Genomic DNA, 24,420 nt, shown 5'->3' with positions numbered 1-24,420 from the left:
TAAGAGAAGTGTGAAGACCACTAGATACCACTGAAGTCTACTAATTGAAACTTTAAGTGTGCTAGTAAGGTGTTCCACTGTGAGAACCAGGAACAGCTTCAGTGCTTCTTGTCATAGATCCACCAAGTCAAAGACTACTGAAAGAATTCTTCCAAAACACATAATTTTATGTTTTGATGATGGTGTCATTCAAAGAGCTCTTTGTGCACTGTATTCAGCAGATTTCTACACGTGAGTTTTATTTTCTCAGCCATCTGTATCTCGCAAGTGATGGATTGGGTATCTGACTGATCAAGATGGCCAACTATAGACTCAGATCACCTCTAAAGGTTCTCTGGACTTGGACATTAGCAAATACATGTAGGGTATATGGATGTTCAAGACTAAAATCTGATTTACAGTGTATGTAAAGAGTAAATAACAAGACAGGAACAAATGACCAGAAACAACATGAATGGCAGATACAAAACTAACTTCCATAGTATATTTACAAAAGTGTCATACAAGAAAACACTGTCATTTCACGTGTAATTTCTGGATGCTCTGAACAGAAAGATCTACAGTTGAATAATTCATTTCAACATTTGTAGTGCCTGATATCTGCCATGCCATGTTGAAGCAATTTTTTCTCCCCTTCATCAGTCCCTGTCAAAAAACAAACAAACAAACAAAAAACAGGAAAACTTGAGCATTTAATGCTCAACATATAGTTTAAGGCCACTGGATGAACAAATAAATGAGAAGAGGTCTCTAACCCCTTGATGGATTCTATATATATATATCTATAGATATATATGTAGGGTTTGCTAAATTAGATAGAAAAGGTCTGTAGGTCCACAAGTATGTTAAGCTGTAGTTGCTTTACATTATACAAATTGACAGCATTACTGGGGGAGAGTTTAAGTTCTCCATTTTAAAAAGAGCTAATCTGATTACATCATTACATTACATTACATTACAATGAACATTAGCATCTGAAAATATTACCTTTATGTTTTTATGTTTAAAGGAACAGTTCACCTAAAAATGAAAATCCTAAACAACCGAAGCTGCTGGGGACTTGTTTTAAGATGTAAGGGTTAACTTGTCTGGTGTAATCCAAGTCTCCAGAGGCACTGAAATCCCAACTAGATTTAAAGATGTTATTTACACCACCTGTATATACATTCAAGCTCATGTACCCAATTCAGATAGGGCACTACTAATGCTTAGTTTAGGGAATACAGAGAAGTTTCCATATTTCAAAAATCAATAAGGGAAAACAAGATCCACAAATATTTTCCGGACTGAGAAACAAAGTCTGACTTCCCAGTGGCATGGGGCAGAGTAGATAATGACTTAATAATCATTTTTTTCAGTGCTTTTGTGAGAAAATTCTTACATCAAAAGGGTCAATAGTTAGTGAGAAATAAGGTAACTTTGACAATAGAAATGACAAAAATGTTTCTTGTGACAGATTAGCTATAATCATAGCTGCTTGGAAGATAGAAGTCAAAAAAAATGATGATATGCTTTGGAAAACAGCAAGGCAGGCCTGGTCACAAAAGCATTTAAAACACATGAAGTTTGCACATACACCGATCAGGCACAACATTAAAACCATTATTATCTTATGCAGCTCCCCTTGTGCCATCATAACAGCTCAGAGCAGTCAGAGCATGGACACAGGACCTTCGGGGATCTGTTGTGGTCTCCAGCGCTTGGATGTGGCAGCGACTACATCAGGTCCTGTGGGTTGGGTGGGTAGCGCCTTTGTGGTTGAGGCTTTTCCTGGTGCATCCCACAGATGCTTGTTCAGGTAAGGATTTAGAGACTTTGGGAGGCTGGGTCAGTGCCTTGGGATCTTTGTCGTGTTCCTTGTGCCGTTCCTGAGTTATATTAGTGGTGTGGTGTGCCCTGCTGGAGGAGGCCACATTGCCTCTGTGTTGGGGGGTGTGGGGGTGTTATTACTCTGCACAATGTTTACAAGATTACAACATGTTGAACAGCATCCACATGAATGTCATCACCCAAGGTTTCCAAGCAGAACATTGCATTGTCATGAGATGATCAATATCATTTACATCGTTAGTGGTTTTTATGTTGTGTTTGATCAGTGAAGAATGCAACTTTGGTCAACTTTTGCATGGCAGCAAACTGTTTTAACAATGCTGACCTTTGAGAGAACAGACAATTATGAGACAGGAAACAATGATACGTTTCCAGGGTTGATGTGATTTATAACTGGAGACAATAATAATTTGAAATGCATTACTTTCATGTATAATACTTGAATAATAAACATATTGTTCATGTAGAAATTTTCATTAATTTAATTTTGTCATACAAAGTTATTTAATTTATTCACACTGACTCATCATGATGGAAAACTGACATTAAATGTAACCTTTTACTTTGAACTTGTGTAAGAAAAGTTTTTTGGCATAATTATTTTTTGGAGGGTCCAAATATTTTCTGGGTAAAGACTGAGCTAAGGAGCACCAGTGTGTTCGGCTAGCATGTCATTAGCTCACCAGTTACTGCATGTTGCTGATTACTGCCTTGTGAGTAGACACTACATGTATCAAGTGGATGAACTTAGGTGTTGCCACTTTATGGTGTGACCGCACTTTAACAGTAGTAGTCGCATGTACTATAAACCCATGGCACTCATCGTCATTTTAAAAATAATTTATCCTCATTAGGCAACCACAACCAGAAATGACATGTCACAAAATGGGAAAAATGTTACAATAGCCACACTTTGTATTCAAATAGCTGCAAGACAAAAGGAAAGAAAGAAAGAGTCGCAGAAGAACTGCAAAGAAACAAAATGCTGGGCTTACAAAGCTCTCATCCAAATAAAGTTAAAGCACAGGCACAGTAATGTGACAATATGGGAAGCTGTGAGTCCACTTCTCATCCTTATGGAAGGTTGATAGTTTTGTCTATTTGTTCCACAGAGTAAGAAAGTCACGTAGATAGAGTCAATGGTGCTTGAGACTTCCATCCTCCATTTTCATGCCGGATGCACTCAGTGGTGAAGGGATCAATAGCATTGGAAAAATTTATTGTAGTGACCTTAGTAACTCCACCCTTTAGCAATAGACTGGTGGTGCAACGCTCTGATGAACCTTTGACTGGTAGCGCTGACCAGTGAAATTACAGACAAACAGAAAGCAGTCTTTGCCTGTTGGAGGGGGGTGGGGAGGGGGATCTGAACATATAACCTTAGCTGCTTTAAATTGGCCCGATGGGACAATGTCAAACAGCCTTTTCTGGGTACAAAAACTCACTGTTATACCATGGTGTTGCTCTCGCCCACTTTGTCCACGTACTGAAAGACAACAGAGAAACCATGTTAAGTATGACCTGGTTGATTTTCAGCTTCTCTCACATAGAAAACACGCTCAGAAACACAGATCAGTGACCTGTCAATGAGATGCAAAGTGTTAGTGTGGATTAAACTGATGGCTGGACTGCACTATTTGCTTACTATCCTGAAGCATTTTATAATGAAAAGCATGCATGGTTTAAGGGGACACACCACAGGTGAACAGGACAAACAGAATTACTTCCCAGAACTTTTGGTTACTTTGATATTATAATTTGCATATTTTAGTCAGGATTTCTCTGAAAATTTGCAAAATTCTGCACACGTTGAATACAGTTTTGTCACTTATTTTATATAAGTGCAGATTTCAGTTCAATATCAAATAAAACAACAAACAAAGCCTTCAGTGTCTGTCTTCAAATTAAGGGCCTGGTAAAACCAGAATTTATAACAGTAATTTCAAGCAAATTCATTTGAATGGAAAAGCAGTGATGAGGGGATTCTCTGGCAGAGGCAATGTGTATCTCTTTTTTTTTACTGATTTCAAAGTTATCATTTGCACTGCTGACCAAGTGCAAAATGTCCTGACAGTTCTGACCTCCCTGTGGGACACTGTTGTCACTGTCACTATTTCCCAAGCCATATATTCTGAACAGAATTTGTAAAAACAATTCTTTTCCTGTGTGTCTACATATTTCCGGGTTGTTTTTTTTTTTTTTGGTTTTTTTTCTGGTTTCTTAAGAGGCTCCTATTCCAAAACACAGAAAGCTGTCATAATGTTAAATTTTACCGGGTAATTCAATCCCTTCTTCGCACAGCACCTGAACAAGGCAACAGCAAAATATGAGCTTTGTTGCATCATCCACCTCAAAACAGAGCAACTCATAGTATTTATACCTTCACAAAGAGATAGAATTTATTGTCAATTGTGCGACAATACTCCATGGTTCTACTGTAATACTAATAGTATCCAGTAAGTTCATTTATTTGTGGCTGCCCACCACAATATCAACATTGGCTGCCACATATTAATGACACCATCTCGCTACATACCCTGTCCACTGGCAGTTCGTCTGCAGAGAAACACAGAGAGACAGACATGTTTTCTGGTATTCCGTCTCTCCTATGAATGCACTGACTGTGATGTGACCTCTCCTGTTTAATGTAGGCCTTCTTATGCTGCTTGTCTTAAGCTTGAAAGTGCACCTGGTTGGTGCAGTGTAATTAGGGACCATGTTGATTTCGATTATTTTGATAGGTTTCTTCATTAAAAACAAGCTTGCCCGCACACAGCTCAGTTTTTACGGGCAACTTTATAAAACATCCGTCAACAGAAAAAAAACAGTGAGAGAGAAACAAAGTGTGTGTGTGTGTGTGTTTGGGTTTGGGGGTGGGGGGGTCCGAGGGGGAAAAAGCAAGGTAAGCAAATGAAAGTAATTTGTGAGTTAACACTAAAATAAGATGGAAAATTAAGTATTGGTCACAAGCAGTCACTATGTCATAAGACTTCCAGCACTACCTATACAAGACGAAAGGTTGCTGCAACTGTTCACGCACAAATTCTCAAAAAAAAAGTAAGGGCAGCAAAGATGGATGTACTGTGAAATGGATGACTTGGACTTCATAGTCGCATTTGAAAAATTGCCATGTTTACCTGTAGTGCATCCATCTAAAGTAGTGAAATAAGAAAAAAATATGAAATATGTACATATCTATCTATCTATCTATAGATAGAAAGATAGATAGATATACAGCAGTGTGCAAAAGGTTTTTCTCTCTTCTGGTCATGAGACATTTATTTTCTGAATATTGTAAAGTGTGTTAAATATGTTAGCATGCAAGGGAAAATCGGCAGTGACTGACCACAACTGCTGATTGTCCTTAGAGCCTTACGAAGGCTTTAATAAAAAAAAACACAAAGACAGAGAGACATTCACCTCAAAACAGCAAGACAGAAACATGTTCATCAGCTCTAAAACTAACTATGAGTTCGCTTGCAGTTCTGGATTTAACAGAAACTGCCCCCATTAGAAACCTCATACGTCTTCCAACACTGGAGCCCGGATGACCCTGACATCATCAGATAGCCTTTTTTGTTGTCAAAATTCCACGACATTTTTGCCATGAACACTCAGATTTAGAGTCCTTTGAATTCAGCTATGTTCACAGGCAGTCTAAATGTGAATTACTAAACCAGAAAAAGTGAAAGCACTGTTTTGTCAAACCAGCTGTGATGTACAGGAACTGAGCTGGGGCAGTTAGGTTAATCTGTTGTGGTTGTGGTGTTTGAACAGGATGATTAATAAACAAGAAAAACAGCCATGCTTGCATGTAAACAAGGCCGAGCTGCAGGGTTGCCGCAGTGCTGTCTAGTACTTACTGTACTGATGAAGGGTAGGTTGAGGATTGAGCCAAGGACTGGTATTCTTCTGATAAAGCCTACAACAACTGGGAAGAAACCCCTTGATGTGATGAGAGGGAAAGAGAGAAAAGACACACAGAGAGTTAGAGTCATGATAATACAGATAACTACTTGCAACAGAAAAGGACAATTAATGTGGACAAATAATAACATCTAAACATTCACAACCATTAATTATTTGTTGTCAACATTAAAAACGTCTCATTAAAGGAAAAAAAAGACTTATGTATTGTTTACCTTGTGTTATGTTTCGATTTGGGTTTAGTTCTAGTAACTCATATAATCAAACAGGCTTGCTAACAGGTTTGCTAGCAGTGCTCATGAAATTCACAGTAATTACACTCAACTCGTCTCAATCAAGTCTCTAGCGCCATTTCAATGTAGGGACTGAATCCTGTGATGAGTGTGGCTCTTGCAGACCTTAAGGCTTGACTCCTGTGATTACAATGGACTGCAACAAATTTGGGGGAAAGAAAAAATCTGCAATGCATTTAGAAGAGCTTTGAAATGGGACAGGCCTTGTTAACTTGTTCCGATGGATTTGATGCAGGTTTGTTAACTTTAAAGAACTGAGCCCCTGATTACGACCTAGCTTCATTCACATATCTTAAGTTTCTCCCAATATTAACCCCCACCCTATTGTCCTGTTTTCCATATGACAACAAGATGACAGTCACATTTTACTGTTTAGTGGGAATTTCTGATCAGACATGATCAGTTTTATGTCTCTGTTGTTCAGCTTTTGTCCCCATTTTTCCCTCTTACCTGAACAAGAGGAAAAAGCCATAGATTTCCAACACAACTCCAATGATGGGCCAGCCAATCAGTACCACAAATACACCTCCTAGGAAGAAACCTGTGGCCTTCATCTTGTGCTTTTGGAAGAAGAAGCGGAAGGTTCTCTCTAGCCCGATAACGAAGGCAAGCCCAGCAACAAACAGGATCTACATTAAAAAAAGGTCCAGTATTAGAGAGCGGATAACATAATATCATGTTACTGTATCAGCAGGAATATTAAACCACAAGTAAAACAAATGGGACACTCAACTGATTTTGCATATGAAATAAGGGTTATTAATCTACAGTTTTACCATTTCTTCTGTGGCTCTGGAGGAGATTTGTCAAGTCAGAGAAAACTTTTAAACTTTTATGATGTCACTGTGATGTCATCAATGTTATCTCAGCTTGGGCTTGGAGACTTCACATTACAAACTGGGGGTGTGGAGTTGGAAGACATCCTAGTTCACATGACTAGGAGGGTCTAACGAAGCTATAATATCAAAAGGCATTTTTTGTAAATTGATAGAATATTATGTAACACCTTGGTTGTCATTCCAAGCAAGCTGAGCCAGTACCAGAAGGTGATGAAAAAATACTGAATTAATCAATTTCTTCTGTTGCAAGATTCTTTGTGGTGCATGAGAGAGAGAGAGAGAAAGGCAGCAGAAAGACAATGGGAAGTTGTCAGTTTAGCAGTAAATGTGCAGTATACATAACATTTTGTCTGTGAATAGTGAAAAACTGCAGCTTCTCAAGACTAAAGCGAATTTGCAGTGTGTTGATTCCCAACTACTGGGAAAGTGAATGAGGGCTGTGCTGCTTTGATGTACAGCAAGTCCCACCTACATTTAAGAAGCACTGTGTGCAGCGGGAAAAAAAGATAAGTTTAAATGAGTCATGTTAAGATGATCCATACCCTCCAGTGGAAAAACAACAACAAGTGCAATACTTATTACCCCTTTCACACTGCAATCTGCACCTAATAGGTGGCTGATGTTGGAGTTACATTCTGGAAAGCTGATGGAGCTTTATTTAAATCAGTTGCTAGCTATATTACTGAGGGCTCATGCTGGTGATTTTAATGTACAACAAACCTGGTATGAAACCAGCTTCTACAAGTGTGTTGAGTCTGTCTTGAACTTGACTTACTCATCATTTGTCAAAAGAAGAGGGTGTTTTCTCATTTTCTCGTGTGTTTTATGATATTTCTCATAGTTACACGTTAGTAATATATCACATATTCTTCAGAATACCTACGACTGAAACACACTTTCACACCTGGATTTGACCTAAAATGCAGATTAGTGTCAGCTCCTGCTAATATGAGGAAAGAAGGTTGTTTGTTGCTCAGTGAGCATCAGTTCAATGAAGCAGAAACACTCACATTTCCAATAGCCAGGAGGGCTTTGTCAAAGAAAAGGATCATCCCGAAGAAGAGGAAAAACACGCCAAAGCCTGTTAATCCCATTCCAATCTCTGCAGGACACACACATATGACATGAAGGTTAAATGACTCCTTCAGAGTTTGTTACTTATTTCTTGCAATAAAATGCAGAGCTGGACACTCTTAGCTGAACTTTGATTTGACATAATGTAATGCCACTCTAAATGTTAATGCTCTGGCACATACATTTAAATCACCAAGAAAGTGAGATTTGCATTATTCTATGTCGCCAATTAGGTTGTCAAAAGCATTGAAATATCAATACTTGTTCAAAACTACATTTTAAAATCACAATATCTGCATTTTATAGTGTTGAAAGCACCCAAGCTATAAAAAACATAAATCATATCAAACTCAAATATCAGACTTTAACATTAATTCAATTCAATTTATTTATGTAGCGCCAAATCACAAAAACAGTTGTCTCATGACACTTTCCAATTAGAGCAGGTCTAGACCAAACATTATAAATGTCTGGGCATACAGTCAGTGACATTTTCTGTTAATGTATCCCCTGTCCTTCCTAGTATTTCGAAGGCAATTCTCAGGCTATTTTTTCATCTAGATAAATGTAATAAACTTTTGTCCTGACTCCCGCATGTCATAATTGTTAATGAATACACCACTTTTATTGGAATGAGTTTGGTATTTTCAAATTACAGCAATGTAACCTTTGTAAATACCCCATAAATACATATGACAATATTTAAATTAACAATTAAGCGTCAATATCTCTAAAAAGAACCAAAGTGAAACTGATAGCAGTCATTTAAATGCAACTTTTAGAGTAGCTCCGTTGTTCACACTTTATTCAAAGCTAGTAAAAGCTTCTGAGACACGGAATTTAAAAATAAATATACTTTAATTTGTTTAGCTGTCAAGTCGAAAGCTTGTCAGGAGCTACACGACCAGTACTAGGGTTAGGTGATAGCTATTTGGGCCACATTTTCTTTTCCTAGCACTGAATGCTAATTGCTAGTTAGCCAACTCTTGCAGATAAAGCCGGTTTCACAGAAAGGGCACAAAGAAGCATATACAAAGGGTCTTACTTTGGGAGTCCGTAAGCGAAATCATCTTGACGCCGAATAAAATGGGGAAAATGAAATAGAAATAGACAAAATATTAAAGTAACGTCTGCTATTCAAGTAATTGTCTACAAATAATTTGGATGACAGCTGCCACTGCAGCAACAGCCACGTCTTCCGGAAACACACCTCCTCGCGTTGTCATCTTCCGGAACAGCGCCGTGTCGCATTCAACGTGGCAACGTTACTGTCGTTCTTTAGAGTTCCGAAGCAGGTGGAGCTATTTCGGACGCTCTTGATCAGGGAAACTAGGGAGCTTTTCATTGGGCTAAGGTGTCTTCTCGCTTCCCACACTCACGAGTTTTACTGTTAAGAAGGGAAGAAACAGATAAGGGGGAAGTAACAGTTTTGGTAACAAGATGGTGGACCAAAAAGTATAATACTTCAGATTAATTTGTTATCTGACTTAATTTCCGGTATAAAAAACGCCAATTGAAAACGTTGAAATGTCACAGATCATCCAATCAGTAACTAATATTCAATAATGGGTTTGTGTCAGTCGGTTAAAAATATTTTTTACTATTATCTTACTATTACTATAGTGTATCCTCATGCCTCCTCGCAGATTTCTCCTCGCGGACCAGAACAACTTCCGGTTCAAGCAAGGCTCGAGGTGCGAGGAAAAATCAATAGAAGAATTGAGAAGTACCCTATACCTATGGAAAATTACTTCTCATGTCCGTTCTTTGGTATTTTCGTCGCTTTCGCTCATTGGCTTGAACCGGAACTCGTTAATGTCCACCATTTTGCGCGCCGTTCCAAATGATCTAATCTCTTTCTGAGGAGCAAGGTGGATTCCCGAGGAGCCTTGAGCGAGGATACACGAGAGCGCCCTTCAGGACCGACACGCCCCCTTATTGGATGTTGCAGACTACGGACTGATGCATCAAATTACTGGAGATTTATAAAGGATGGAAGACAGATTAAATTTAACTGTATCGCTACCGAGTTTTGATTTTATTTGTTTTCTGATTCACCAAATAGCTGTGAGTTCACTGTCTGTTTTAAGGACCACAAAAAAACTTTCTTAAGATTTCTCTATTCATGATCTATTATCTCCCTCATTAACTTTTATTGTGACTACTGTTATGTTTAGAGAGAGAGTTGTCAAGGTGTGCCAATCCCGCGGCAGGGGGCAGAGTTTGTCGGCAGCCTGGCAGGATATACCCAGGGCGAAACTTAACTCTACCCGCCTACTTGTCCGGCTCTATAAAAGACATGGGCTCCACCAACACGGTCTGCTGTCTGCTATAGCAACCGAGAAGTGAATTCAGCAACAAGAAAAGGGCCTGGCCTGGACGGAGTTACTGAACGCTTAGTAGTTTGTTTTTCAGAGCTTTGTGCTCCACGTTTAAGCTAGTTTAGTTCACAAGAGAGGGACATATTTTTATTTAGCAGCGAAGCTTATCTCCTTAACTCGAGAAGAGGGAAGTGACACGTGAGTGAGATACCGCTAAAACACGATGCTTTAATATCCTGTGTTGATCATCCATTAACGAGATACGATCTCTGGTGATGAAGCAGGTTCAACGCTGTGGGGACGTAGCTAAGTTTACGTTAGATACATTACTACATTCATTGTGACCAGCGTGGCTTGAAGGTGTGTGACTTGAAATGTAACATTTAAGTTTACTTTGTAACCAATGCTGACGTTAGAAAATTAGAGGTGGCCCGAATAACGACAGTTTTTGTCACCATTGTTCTCTTTTCACCGGGATGTTGTATGTGAACTGGAGGTGGTTGACTGTCTCACTGAAACAAAAGGTGGTCATTGGAACAAAAAAAAAAGTGAAAATAAAGGTTGTGCATTCAATCGCATAATAGCGAAAGTGTAATAACGATAGTTCAGTCAAATAACAGCAGTAAATTCGAAAGTATCTCTAGCCTTTGATTTCTGTTGATTATAGAAACCCACAAACTTGCAACCTGATAGAAATACACTTTTACATTTCTACTGAAATCAACTGAATTTGTTAAATATGTTTTTGTTTTCTGTTTTACAGGGAATCACACATTCTCACATCTCCAACAAGTTAAGCTCTTTTCTAAACAAGCCAGTCTGAGAAATATGGATGATGGTATGTCTGGGTTGTTTGTTTGTTTGTTTTTCAATCCAAGAAACAGTTTGCCTGAGATATTTAGTCACCGAACAAGTTTTATTTGCATGGAAAATGATCCAAACCTCATCGAGGACCAACTAGTGCAACAATACTAAGATGTAGACATCACTTGTTTACTGCGCTTTGTTTTGGTGGGTTTTTATTTTCTTAGAAGACGAGGTTCATTTCATGCAGACTGATGGAAGATAACTCTGCCTTAGCTCAGCAGGGACATTGGGGAGGTACAGAGAGCAGTGAGATCATTAACCGTGGAGGCGTGATCCTCAGAGAATTAGAACCTGTGCAGGTGTGAGACCTGACAGTCTCCTCCTTGTTCACACTATCAGTAAAACTCCACTGAGAGGACCTGCTGCACGTGTTACTCTAAAAACATCTAGTCTGTCTCTGTAAACAAAAAGCATGGACGTTTATTAACCTATTCAGAATCGGAGAACACTCAGGTCAGGTAAGATGTTGCCAACGGCTGTCCTTGTTCAGATGCGCAGGCAGAATTGGACTCGGTGGAGGCAGAGTTGGAGTTGGTGGAGCTGAAAATCGCAGAGCTTCTACAGAAACAAGCTGAGTTGACCGCTCGAAAGAATGCTCTGCTGCAGCAGCTGGAGGAGGCCTGTGATGCTGCGCAGCCTTCATCCTCTTCATCCTCATCTTCTTCAAAGTCATCTAAAGCTGGTCCAGCAATGAGCAAGCAGGAGATGCAGCGTTACGACGGCACAGGTACTGTAAACTCATGGCTATACATCGAGTGAATAGGTTTGTGTGCTGACCTCTGTTATTCTGTTGATGTTTGGTAGATTTTCCATGGTCTAAAGAAGTGGAGCAGCACCTGAAGAATACATTCCATTTCTCCAAGTTCAGACCGTTGCAGCTGAGGGCTGTCAACCTGACCCTGTCAGGCAGGGATCTGTTCCTGGTGATGCCCACAGGAAAAGGAAAAAGCCTCTGCTACCAGCTGCCTGCAGTCTGCTCCAAGGGTAACGTTGGACCCAAGCACCTATCATTACACAGCTCATGTGCACACACACGGCTTTACAGTTTACAAGATAGTTTTGTTTGTTTAGTCCTGCCATAATCTCATCACACACGTGTGTTTGTGTATCAGGTTTTACACTGGTAGTCACTCCCCTGGTATCCCTGATGGAGGACCAGATCATGTACCTGAACTCCATTAACGTGCCAGCAGCCATGTTGAACGCTTCCAGTAGCAAGGTAATGACTGACAGCCATGTTTCACTTCAGCTCACTTTTCAGACCGTTGATCTTCACTTTGGTGACAAAAAGCGCATGACCTAATAAAAATGTTTACATTGATGATTGTGGAATTACTTAGATTATTGAGGGTACTTTTTCCACAATGATATATTGCTGTTCATTGTTTTTAATATAGTTTTACAGTCTTGGTCAAGTAAATTGAAAACTAGATACAATTAGTAGATGGATGGAACTTATAATTATATAGTCACTATATGTAACTCTAACTGTATATAAGTAACTATGGATAATAATGTACTGATTAACGTACTGATTTAGTATGCTTACTTAAGGCGATGTGACGCTGCTCTGATTCAAATCAAACCGTCTTGAGTGGACAGTATTTCCATACATATTGGACACAACATAGCGTTGCTCACATCTTAAATAACACCATTATGCTCCAGCACGGGAACGCTCATGTGTTCGGCGCCTGTGCACCATAATGAAGCTCATTATGGCGTTCAAAATCGTAACACCCACAAGAAACCAAAGTCCACACAGAAAGTCCCTGCCCTAGTGAGTCCCACCCGTCTTGCTGTGGTCCACTGCGCTGTCCAGTAGGACTTTGAAACCCTTATGTATAGAGTGTCAGTGTGGTTACTTCTGTACTACCTGTATACGTATATGCATATTCTGTGCATAATCTGTGCAGAACCACGCCAAGACAGTCATGGCTGGAATGACGGCTCTCGATGCCCCTTTCAAGCTGGTGTACGTGACTCCAGAGAAGATCGCTAAGAGCAAGCTGCTCATGTCTCGTTTGGAGAAAGCCTACAAGGCAAACCTGCTGAGTCGTATTGCTGTGGATGAGGTGCACTGCTGCAGCCAGTGGGGACATGACTTTAGACCAGGTGAGAGGTCCCCTTGACTGGGCTGTGGAAATATAGGTCATCCAAGACAACCTAACTAACCTCCTTAACTTACACGTGTGTCCCTGTGCAGACTACAAACTGCTGGGCATCCTGAAAAGGCAGTTCCCTGAAGTCCCACTGCTCGGCCTCACAGCTACAGCAACCAGCAGCGTCCTCAAGGACTGCGAGAAGATCCTGTGTGTGAAACAGCCAATCACACTCACTGCATCCTTCAACAGAACTAATCTCTACTATGAGGTGGTAACCATGACAACTCCCACACACCTTTCAGCCACCTCCTAGATACACAAACACACAAAGGGAATGTCTGTGTCATGCACATGCACACATCTGCTCTACACACACCTGCTAACTCACCTGTCTGTCCCTTTCAAAATCATGAAACACTAATCTCTTATTTTGCACATTTTCCCTATTACTAAAAATATACTGTAAAATGTAAGTACTGCTTCCCACTTGTGGAAGTTAACACATTTAGCAGCTCAGTCTAACATGCCAGTAGAACTTCAACACTGACAGTACGAGTCTTCTTATTTCTCAGGTTCGTATTAAAGATTCTGACAAGGATGCATCAACAGATGAGATTGCCTCCCTGATCAAGAAGAGATACAAAGACCAGTCAGGTGCTGCAACAAACGAGACTGACAAGTGGACCTGTATATACTAGTATATAGTGTGTGTGTGTGTATACATTGTTGCTTGCTGAGTGATTTTTAGATGTGACTGAATAAATAGTTTGAAATGTATATATTTCTATGCAGAGTAGTCATAGTCTGTATTTCCTGATGTGTGTGTGCCGCAGGGATCATCTATGTGTTCTCTCAGAAGGATGCAGAGTTGGTGTCATCTGAACTCCAGAAGAGAGACATCCTGGCCTATCCCTACCATGCAAACATGGACCCTGAAGATAAGTCCAGCGTCCACCGCAAGTGGACCTTGAGTAAAATCCAGGTATTTTATGGTGACACACCTAGTGGTGTTTTTGGGGTGATTCAACAAGCACTGGGCCAACATTTGGTTTGTTGTTTAATGTATGGTGACTTGGACAATCATAATAAAGGAAGATAATGTTTTTATCCTCTGGTTTTTGAGTATGGTCCAACATAAAGTACATTACAGTCAAGACCGGATGGTGACCAGATTTTGGTCTTTTTTGACAGTTGATTATCATGTAAAAATGATAATGCTGTACCAATAAAACTGCAACTACTTTTCATTAAATTAATGAACAAATCCACAAAATTGGGAAAAATGCCCAAAACAAGTTCTGTTTTGTCTGACCAACAGTCCAAAACCCATTGCTTGTTTTCTTTTTTGTTTGTTTTTTGTGATTAATTAATCTGTCCAGTCCTACATAATGGTAGAATTTCTATGCATAAACTGCAAAATGAAATCTTAAAAACTGATGGATGATAAGGACTACATGTGCGGCTGCCTTGTAACTGGGGAAAAAAAAAAAAAATAGAAATATGTACCTGATATCCTGTTTGAACATGTTACGGTACATGATCATGTTGTCCTAGGTGGTAGTTGCCACGGTGGCTTTTGGCATGGGCATCGACAAGCCTGACGTCAGATTTGTCATCCACCACACCATCAGCAAGTCCATTGAGAACTATTACCAAGAAAGTGGACGTGCAGGTAGATACTGTTTCCCCTCTGTCAGGACAAAATGGTAGCTTTTACTGCTTAAGTATTTTGCCAATTTGCATGACTAAAAACCCTCCGCCTGTGCGTCTCTAGGCCGAGACGACAATCCAGCAGACTGCATCGTCTACTTTGGCTTCTCTGATGTCTTCAGGATCAGCACCATGGTGGTAATGGAGAACGTTGGTCAGCAGAAGCTGAGGCAGATGGTCGATTACTGCCAGAACATCGACAGGTACGCTACATTTTTGATTCGAAACTGAAAATCAGTTGAAACGATAATCAAATGGAAAGCGGGATCAGTGACTCTTCCTGTAGTTATTTTTTTTTTCTCTCTTCCCTCACGTGGACAGTGCATGGCCAAAGGGAAAAAAAAGATGACATAGTGTAGCAAACTAAATCAAGTTGTGCTTTATTTGTTTTGGCAGTGCTGCTTTTGGGTCACATATATTTCAGTGCTGCTTGCTGTAGGTGTAATTTTTTTGGTTTGATTTGTCAAAACTAATTTTTTTCAGTGTTTATTACTTGTCAGAGGTGAACTATGAATCACACAAAGAACATTCAAGCAAAAAAGCACATACACACACACGATCATACACACATAAGTATATGTGTGGTATATATGTCACACGTAATACCACATAGCCCATCTTTTTCATCTTTTTATATATACATATTAAAACTCAATAGTCTACAGATGTAACAAATGTTTTAATTGAAAGTTGAATTGAATTGTCATCTTAAAATCAATAGTCAAAACAGATTGTGGATTTAAAGACTCATTACACCCCAGTATGCACACACACACACACACACACACACACACACAGTACTTCAGAGCGTGATAGATAATGGCACACACACCATGACGTGAATGTGTGAGTCTCATATTCTCTGTTTGAAGGTGTCGGCGCTCTCTTATGGCTGTTCATTTTGACGAAGTGTGGGACGATGAAGGATGCAGCCAGATGTGCGATGCTTGCCGCCATGCAGAAGGTGTGTTGTGTTTATGTGATGTGCTTTCATGATTGCATGATGAGTGAGCCAAGTATTCTCAATGGATGTGAAAATCCATCTTATCTAAATTTGACTCGGTGATCATCTGGCTGCTGTCTCTCCAGACGTCATCACGGTGGACATTACCCAGCATGCCAGACAGGTCGTGCAGATTGTGGAGCTAGCGGCGTCCCAGGGTGAGAAGCTGACTCCTCTGAAGTTGGTGGAGGCATGGATGGGGAAAGGCCCAGCCAAGCGCAGGAAGATGATCCAGACCACCACTCTGTCTCGGCTTCAGGCTGAAGCTGTGATTTTGCGGCTGCTGCTGCAGGACTATCTTGGGTGATTCATCATGCTCTGCAGTTTTGTATTCATTCTGTTGGGATTTGTTTGACACAGGTATGTAATTCATCCCTGTCTGCTCTTTGGGCTTCCGTCTGTTGCCTTCAGTGAGGATTTCAGCTTCACTCCATATACTACTTACTTCTACATGAAGCTGGGCCGCAAAGCTCCTCTGCTGAAGAACCAGACTCATACAGTCAGCATGAAGATGAGACCGGTGGGGACTGGAGGTACTGTGGTGAGTAAATGCTGCCCACACTGATATATCACACAACAGTCAAAACACCATACACATGTTCATTGTAATTGAGAAGTTCACTATTGGTCAAAATGAAATGAAAGACTAGAATGAAATATTACATTTTTCCAAAATTCTGACACTGTGCTATTGCCACACAAGTTACTCTGCCAAACTTTTTTTTTTTTTATATGCTTATGTTCTTAAGACACCTCAATATGAGTGAGTTTTACAAAGTCTCGCTCTGGATAGGGTTGAGGTAATATGAATGAACATAAGACCTTATTTGAATGGTGTTATTCAAAGTATCTGTGATTTTTAATGAGCATAATCGCCCTGAAACCTCTCTCATCTCTCAGAGCATCTCAATCAGAAAGGTTTAGGACACCCCAGTCCTAAAAGTTGGACCAAAAATAAAAAAATTTGGATTTTCTACTCAGAGATGCTTGATCGTAGTTACCTGCAAATGTGGGAACGTGGATCTCTTTTTCGGATCTCATTCTTACAGTATTAGAAATGTCATCATATCGCCCAGCCCTACTCTATACAAAGTAGAATAATATAAAGTGAACATAATTTAGCAGCTGAAAAAACGAGGACTCAGATTTACTAAAAGACTTGAACCAGCTTGGTAGTTCACATGAGTTCCTCAGCAAAGTGATTAGGCTGTAGTCAAGTCCAACTGATACTGGAGTTGTGAAGTAAACACAATTTTTTTTTGGGTGTAAAATCACTGACAACAGTACACAGAAATAAATGTATTTTTCTTTTTCTGCCATCTTAAATGATTGCATGTTGGCTACAATATACTGCAAAAACAATTTATATTTGGCAAATAATGGACAAAACTGTTGGGACTATAGTAGATGTTGGGCTCTTCTCTCTCTGTGTAGTAATGAGATTTTATTTTTTCCTCCAATCCTCTCTGTTCTCTTTGTGAAGTCTCTCTAACCAGTTTCTTCTTCTTCTTCCAATGTGTGGCTGATGTGTCTTTCCTCCATGTCGTTTTGAAATGTTGTCGCTCATTTTGTCATTGTATTTAAAACCCATAGGTAAGTCATCTGTGAACTGAAGCTAAATGTTGTGACTTTTACAAGGCTTTACTAAAGCATGTTTGGCTATGTAGTGATTACAGGATTGTTGCTTTTATTTACAAGATTAAAAATGTAATAATAACCTTAATACCACTGCCATGCAGCTGCTTATCATTAGTACTTTAACATAATAAAGCATAGATTAAATAGTTGCAGCTGATGGAGATTCCACCACTGAGGGTGTGAAAATTCACTCTTGGCTTGGTCAGTAGTAGTTTGTCGAAACACTCTTAACTCAAAGTCCATTACCTACTTCTCTGCTTCTTCACTTTTAACCTCTTATCATGGTCTTCATCAGGAAACTACAGTGGCTCAGTTGTATAGGGTTCCAGGTCTTTAAACTCTTCATTGTAGATCTGAACCTGAAAGATGATGTGATTTGAATACAGAGAGATGTTGAATGTAGGATTCTGTTGTTTATGTCCATGTCCAGATTTGAGTGTCCCATGTCCTCTCCTCTAGTGTCCCCTCATCCAATCCATATAGGTCTTTGAACCCTCTCAGGTAAGGACTGTTGTTAATGACCTGCAGGTAAAAGCTGTGAGTGGCCAGGGCAAAGCCAAAGAAGGAAAGAGATCAGTTCAAAGTGCTGGAGATGCCCCTGTGTCCAAGAAAGTCAAGACAAGCCTCCCCTAATCCCCCAACCCTGTCCAGAGGACAAGCTGACAAAGTACAGTCCATCATTCTTTACTCTGTTTATTCCTGCTTCTGTTGGCATGGCTCTGTCCAGACTTTCATGCTTCACCTCTGGATCAGACTGTCTGAGTGCCGAAGGATTAATAGACACCAAGAATCTCTTTTTTTTTTTTGGTTGTTTGTTTGTTTTTTTCATTTCAGATGCTTAAAGAAATTGTAAGCATGAGATTATCTAATCGCTCCTAACCAGAAGGCTTGGGTGATAAAAAGATGTCATTTGCAAGATATGCAGCTGTTAAGACCTCATTTGATTGCATACTGACACTGATTGCAAGAAAATATGATTAACTGCAACTATGTACACTATATAGACAAAGTATTGGGACACTTGACCCTTACACTAACGGGAACTTAAATGAGTTTGCAATCTAAATACATTGGCAGCTTTGCAGCTGTAACAGCTTCCACTCTTCTGGGAAGGCTTTCCACAAGATTTTAGAATGTTTATGTGGGCCTTTTTGCCCATTCACGCAGTAGAGCATTTGTGAAGTCAGTCACTAATGTGGAACAGAAAGGCCTGTCTCACAATCTCCATTCCAGTTCATCACAAAGGTGTTGGATGGGGTTGAGGTCAGGGCTCTGTGTGGGCCAGTCAAGTTCTTCCACACCAAACTCATCCAGCCATGTCTTTATGGAGCTTTGCTTTGTGCACTGGGGCACAGTCATGCTGGAATAGAAAAGGGCCTTCAACAAACTGTTGCCACAAAGTTGGAGGCATAGCATTGTCCAAAATGTCTTGGTGTGCTGAAGCATTAAGATTTCCCTTCACTTGAAGTAATGAGCCTTGCCAAACCTCTGAAAAACAGCTCCATAGCCTACCTACCATATATACCTGAATTCAGTATGTACTTCTTATTGACTCTTGCTGATATGCTGAACTGAAAAGCTTGCTGCTTCTGTACATATTATTGTGGTCTTTTTTTTTGTTTTTGTTTTTGTTTTTGATAAAATGTTGTGCAGCTGTATCTGAAACTGAACTGATCCCTTGTGTTGCTCTGTGGACTGAAGAAACAGATCTGAAAATCTTCACAAGGCTGGTTTTGTTCAAGAAACCTCTCCAAAATTACCATTAGCTCATAGCATGCTATTCACCAATAGTGTATAGATGCTGCCTGTCATAAAAAGAATCACAGCCTTATGGATGTTCACTGCTGATAAAATTGTATGTAACAAAACTTTCCTTATCTGGCCCTTACATTCTTCCATGAAGATGTCACTTTTTCAAAAAATCAATTTACAATGAACTACTGATATGTACATAATTTGTCCTAATTGACGACAATGCGACCATGTACTCTAATCCCAATTACATTGTAGTGTTAATGTTCTGTTCATTTGTGAGGTCTTTGCTGCATCACTTGAGCCGTATGAATAAAAAGTGACAGCCTTATGACACACCAGGCATTTTGTCTCTTTGTGAACTTTAAGGCATAAATGACTCTGATACTAACGTAAAATCTGAGTATCGCCCAAGCCTATGATCTTCCTGTTCAGAAGCATGCTGCCACTAACTGTCACTAACACTTCATCACATTGGCTCTGCTAATATGCTTGATTCCTCACTGTACATACTACTATACATATCTTATTTGCACATTGCTCTAAAAGGATGATAAGAAGTGAGGGAAATTATGGTGAATGGCTGGTTTTTCTTTATTAACACATCTTCTGGGTTATACCAAGATGATCATCTACTGTTGTTCACTCACACTAGTTTTTCTGATTATAGGACACATCGTCTGTTGTTAAAGCCAGTGAGGAGGAGACTGATGTGACCTCTGACCCCATCGTCATGAGCAACTACTCTCCCACACAACCCAAACAGAAACTATTTAAAGAACAGAGGAACCTATCCCGGAAACGAGAGCTGAAACCAGTCGGACAGACAGATAGAGTAAAAGACCTTGTGGCGGACAGGCATGGAGCGGAAGAAGAGGATAGGAAAAGATCCAACTTTCATCAACATGTGGTTGAGGTTGATGTTGAAATTAACATTCTAGATAACAGTGATGGTCAGAAAACACCATCACATCCAGTTAAACCTTATTCCAAACGCAAATCCACCACCCCGCAGAGAGTGAGGAGGAAACCCCGTGCTGATGTAGCAGCAGTGGAGATTCCCTCTCCTTCCCCTGGTGGTGACACCAATATCAATACTGTGCCCAGCTCTCCATCCCAGGCCTCTATCATCTCTGAGACCGCAGCTGAGGAGCTCTGCAACCTGAGGAACTACTACAGCAAACAGCTGAGGAGAATAAACTACATTTCCAATGAATATCTTGGGCAACCTGCAGAGCCAGGAGTGCTGGCATGTATCAGCGAGCCTCTGAGGAGCCTCCGTCTGCCACGCGGGGCAACCATCGCCCAGACGGCCCGCAGCTTGTGGACACGAGTCAGCAGCAGGAGGAAGCTGGTTCACCGGTGACATCACGGACATTCAGTCAGCTGCAGTTAGGTGTGATGTTAACAGGTGTGTTATCACAGAACGTTTGCAGCGATTAAAGAAGCATGTGTAGGATTTAAAAATGTCAGAGTTTATAGCCACCTGGTGGTACTATCTAGTGGCTGCCAACCTGGCAACAAATACCCCACAAATCTGACCTGGGAACACTGAGATGAATGGACTAACACATAATTTGATTTTGTTTTTCTATAAACAAAAATGTGCTATGAGAATAATCTGAAAGATGTTGTTTCATTCCTCAGTTACCGTGTTGCCAATTGGTGAATGTCTTCATGAATATAATATGAAGTTTTGAATGCTGATGTAAAGCTCTACTTATATCTTTATTTGTCAAAAAGGAGAAGGATTTTGATTAGTACATTGTTTTGGGGTTTTTGAAGTTTTTGTCTGCTACAAGTCTGTATCTTGTGTTGTCCTTTGAGGAAAATCAGATATATATTTTTATTGGTTTCTTAATGGCACCCCCTGCCCATATTAAATATAAATGCTGCTGGTTCTTGGTCCATCAAAGTGGACAGCTTTAATATAGGCATTCAACATCTTAAATCAGTTGTCAGATTTATGTCACTGGCTGACAGTGACATTGACTGAGTCAGACAGCAGCCTGAAACTGCCTGTTTTGTGATTAACTAGATCTCTTCAAGCTTAACCTTTGTCACCACACTGTCTTAGCTGTCAGAACTGCAATATGAAGTTATGTCATTCTTGAGACCTTTAACCATCAGATCTCAACTTGAGAAACACCTTTATGTGAGGTTCTTGTTCCCGAAGCTGCTTAGCTGGAGCTATTGTGACCAAACTACATTTCCATCAAGTTTAAAGTCTAGATAAATGAGGAATTTGAATGGAACATGTAGAGGGCCTTTGTCCTGAGATATTTCTGTTTTATATTCTAACTTTCTTTTGGTTTGTTAAGCAAGTTTCTCTGGTGGGAATAAAGTGGATTCACTGGCAAATAGTTTGATTTGAATTTTGAACGAGCACTATTCAGAAATTGTATTTTCTGTTAGCTATACACTAAAAGTAAAATTTTAAAAGTTTGTCATGATATGCCTCTTATTGAAATGCTTTTTGTCATATACTGTAGGTATCAACTGACGGTTTCACTAATGTTTCTTTCAATTCAATTCAGTTCAGTTTATTTATATAGCGCCAATTCACAACAAAAGTTATCTCATGACACTTTCCAATTAGAGCAGGTCTAGACCTCTTTAACTAAACTGTAATACAGAGAGCCCAACATTTCCCCTTGAGCAAGCACTTGGCGACAGTGGTGAGGAAAAACTGCCTTTTAGAAGGCAGAAACCTCGGAGCAGACCCCGGCTCAAGATGGGCGGCCATTTGCCTTGAAACATGCCCATGTAGTCATAATCATTATACAGTCATGTGTTGGTGTTTAACAAAGTGTAAAAAGCAAGTATGGGGCAAGATTCAACACTTTGTTAAACACCAACAAAGTGTTGCTTTCTAGGAGGCCCCTTTCATACCCAGTCATGATTCTGTCCCATTACCAGTGAACCTGTTTACTTGTCAAATGTTCTAAACAAGTATTTTTTGAGCGGTACACAACTTTCCCAGTCTTTTTTTCTGGCCCTGTCCCAACTTAATTGAAACATGTTGTTGGCACCAATTTCAGAATAAGTGTGTATTTACAAAGCTCAGTGACGTTGAAGTCAGACATTAAATATATTGTCTTTGTACTGTTTTCAATGAGTACACACCCAGCAGATTTAACACATTGCATTTTATTTGTATACACAGTAACACAATTTTTTTGGAATTGGGGTTGTATCCTCAAATTTCTGAAAATTATCTATGCACACCCGAATCTGCAACACTTTTATTAAAGAACAAGTTGAACAGAAGTGGAAAAACTTAGGAGTAGTGGAAAAACTTTTTCTGTACAGTTTTTTTCTTTTTTGTTTTTATTTGAGTAATTTTTAGGCCTGAAGAAGTAAAATTATCTGGTAAATCACAAGAGGAAATGCAGAGATTAAAAGGAGAAAAAAATTAGATAATTTTTGAAGGAACAGCTCACCCAAATGAGAATTCAGTCATTATCTTCTCACCGCAATGCTGATGGAAGCTCAGGTGAAGTCTGATGGCAGACAGTAATATGATAAGTATATGAATAAATAGGGGAACAAAATAAGACATATCAGTGAAAGACACAATAAACAGAGGTTTGTTTAAATCAGAATCAGAAAAGACTTTCAGAATCAGAAAAGACTTTATTGCCATGTAAGTGAAGAGGTTTCACATTACTAGGAATTTGTCTTGGTGATTGGTGCATACATAGAACATAGATAGAACACATACATAGAAATGGATGACTGTTTGGTCTGCATTCTTCTTTCCATCTGAATTTTGGGTGAGTGGGGTTGGACTTCCTTTTATTGCGCAAACCATTGTGTGTCAGGCAAAGCTTAAGGTTAGGATAAGATAACAGGGACATGTGTAAATTTGCCTCATCCAGGCTTCCACAGAGTAAAAAATGAAAATCCCAAGATGATGCCAGGTCTTCCACTAGATGGCACCATAACTCCTTTTGCAACAGAATGATATGGGGGCATTAACTATACATGTGATGCTGAAATTTTGTGTTTATGCATTCAATAGGGCGTGGACTGAACCAGTAAAGATTTGAAGCATCCACTTTGTAGTGCTTGTGAATTCAAAGTGGAAAGTGTGTGAGTGTGCTGCAACTTTAGCTTCAGGTGAGATAAGATGAGGTGAGACATATTGTGCAGTAAAGCACACATTGTTGTCAGTGTTAATGTTAGTTAAAGTTAAAGTTAAAGTGACATATTTTGTCATTGGAGGGAACTCACTCCAATGAAATTTGTTCTCTGCATTTAACCCACCCAAGTGACGTGCACACACACACAGCAAACCCGGGGCAGTGGGCGACCGCGTGCAGCGCCCGGGGAGCAGTGGGGGTTAGGTACCTTGCCCCTGTGAACCGGTTTAGGATATAAAGCACAAATTGATGGAGATGTACTGAAATATACGACAGACAGAGGGAAAGTGAATGAGATAGAGATGGTTTCAGCTTTACTCTATCAAAGTTCAGATTTTCAGTGAGTAATGGGGCAGAAAAGGATGGACGATGAGCTGTAAACATTGAGGTCTGATCATGAGGATTAAGAAGAAAATCACAAGAAGATGCTGGGTTTGTCCAAGGGATGGTGCCGTGAGCAGGAGTTTGACAGGCGGATCGGTGTACTGTCTGCTGTGATGGGGACACTGTACTGGTCCGTCATGGTGAAGAGAGAGTTGAGCCAAAAAGTGAAGCTCTCGATTTACCGGTCAATCTACACTCGAACCCTCACCTATGGTCATGACCTGTGGGAAGTAACCAAAAGAACAAGACTGCAGATACAAGCGGCTGAAATGGATGGCCAGGCTCAGAGAGGAGCAGTTGAGGTGGTTCGGGAACCTGGTTAGGATGCCTCACGGACTTCTCCCAGGGGAGTTGTTTCGGGCATATCCATCCGGGAGGAAACCCTGAACGAGCTAGTGGAAGTGGCCAGGGAGAGGACAGTCTGGGTTTCCCTGCTGAAGCTGCCGCCCCTGTGGCCCGGACTTAGATAAGTGGAGGAAGACGAGACGAGACAAGACAATTATTTATTAGATGACAGTATTGCTGACTGCTG

At 40.1% G+C, this 24,420-nt stretch overlaps 2 protein-coding genes across 9 annotated transcripts; one reads left to right on the top strand and one right to left on the bottom strand.

Moving 5' to 3' along the window:
- Positions 1-376: 376 nt before the first annotated feature.
- golt1ba (golgi transport 1Ba) lies at positions 377-9,829 on the bottom strand. Of its 3 annotated transcripts, none has more exons than XM_046378886.1 (6): positions 9,701-9,829; positions 9,174-9,350; positions 7,900-7,991; positions 6,501-6,679; positions 5,694-5,775; positions 377-3,316 (listed from the first exon to the last, which is right to left on the bottom strand). In XM_046378886.1, exons 2-6 carry the CDS (start codon positions 9,187-9,189, stop codon positions 3,278-3,280), a joined length of 408 nt encoding a protein of 135 aa, XP_046234842.1. In that variant the 5' UTR covers positions 9,190-9,350; positions 9,701-9,829; the 3' UTR covers positions 377-3,277. The 3 variants fall into 3 exon arrangements, with proteins under 3 accessions (XP_046234842.1, XP_046234841.1, XP_046234840.1); XM_046378885.1 differs by having other exon boundaries at positions 9,576-9,706; XM_046378884.1 differs by lacking the exons at positions 9,174-9,350; positions 9,701-9,829 and adding an exon at positions 9,009-9,167.
- Positions 9,264-22,488, top strand: recql (RecQ helicase-like). 6 transcript variants are annotated; one of them, XM_046378878.1, is made up of 16 exons: positions 9,939-10,030; positions 10,141-10,482; positions 11,048-11,122; positions 11,642-11,878; positions 11,956-12,135; positions 12,264-12,370; positions 13,068-13,266; positions 13,358-13,524; positions 13,829-13,910; positions 14,090-14,238; positions 14,811-14,928; positions 15,031-15,169; positions 15,839-15,930; positions 16,056-16,272; positions 16,381-16,510; positions 20,030-22,488. In XM_046378878.1, the coding sequence occupies exons 3-16, from the start codon at positions 11,113-11,115 to the stop codon at positions 20,723-20,725; spliced, it is 2,523 nt and encodes an 840-aa protein (XP_046234834.1). In that variant the 5' UTR covers positions 9,939-10,030; positions 10,141-10,482; positions 11,048-11,112; the 3' UTR covers positions 20,726-22,488. The 6 variants fall into 6 exon arrangements, with proteins under 6 accessions (XP_046234838.1, XP_046234837.1, XP_046234834.1 ...); XM_046378879.1 differs by lacking the exon at positions 9,939-10,030 and adding an exon at positions 10,569-10,644 and having other exon boundaries at positions 10,059-10,482; XM_046378883.1 differs by lacking the exon at positions 9,939-10,030 and adding an exon at positions 18,136-18,274 and having other exon boundaries at positions 10,061-10,482; positions 20,030-20,168.
- The last annotated feature ends 1,932 nt before the right edge of the window (positions 22,489-24,420 follow it).

The sequence above is a fragment of the Scatophagus argus genome, chromosome 22 (genome assembly GCF_020382885.2).
Source record: "Scatophagus argus isolate fScaArg1 chromosome 22, fScaArg1.pri, whole genome shotgun sequence".
Classification (NCBI taxonomy): Eukaryota; Metazoa; Chordata; class Actinopteri; family Scatophagidae; genus Scatophagus; species Scatophagus argus.
This window is presented reverse-complemented; position numbering and strand designations above follow the sequence as displayed.

Coding starts and splice junctions, on each gene's coding strand:
- golt1ba (XM_046378884.1), bottom strand. CDS start 9,033: ATGATTTCGCTTACGGACTCCCAAA. Junction 6,680..7,899: donor CCCTCCTGGCTATTGGAAAT/GTGAGTGTTTCT, acceptor TTTTTAATGTAG/ATCCTGTTTGTTGCTGGGCT. Junction 5,776..6,500: donor GGCTTTTTCCTCTTGTTCAG/GTAAGAGGGAAA, acceptor CATCACATCAAG/GGGTTTCTTCCCAGTTGTTG.
- recql (XM_046378882.1), top strand. Junction 11,879..11,955: donor GCAGCGTTACGACGGCACAG/GTACTGTAAACT, acceptor GATGTTTGGTAG/ATTTTCCATGGTCTAAAGAA. Junction 12,371..13,067: donor TGAACGCTTCCAGTAGCAAG/GTAATGACTGAC, acceptor TAATCTGTGCAG/AACCACGCCAAGACAGTCAT.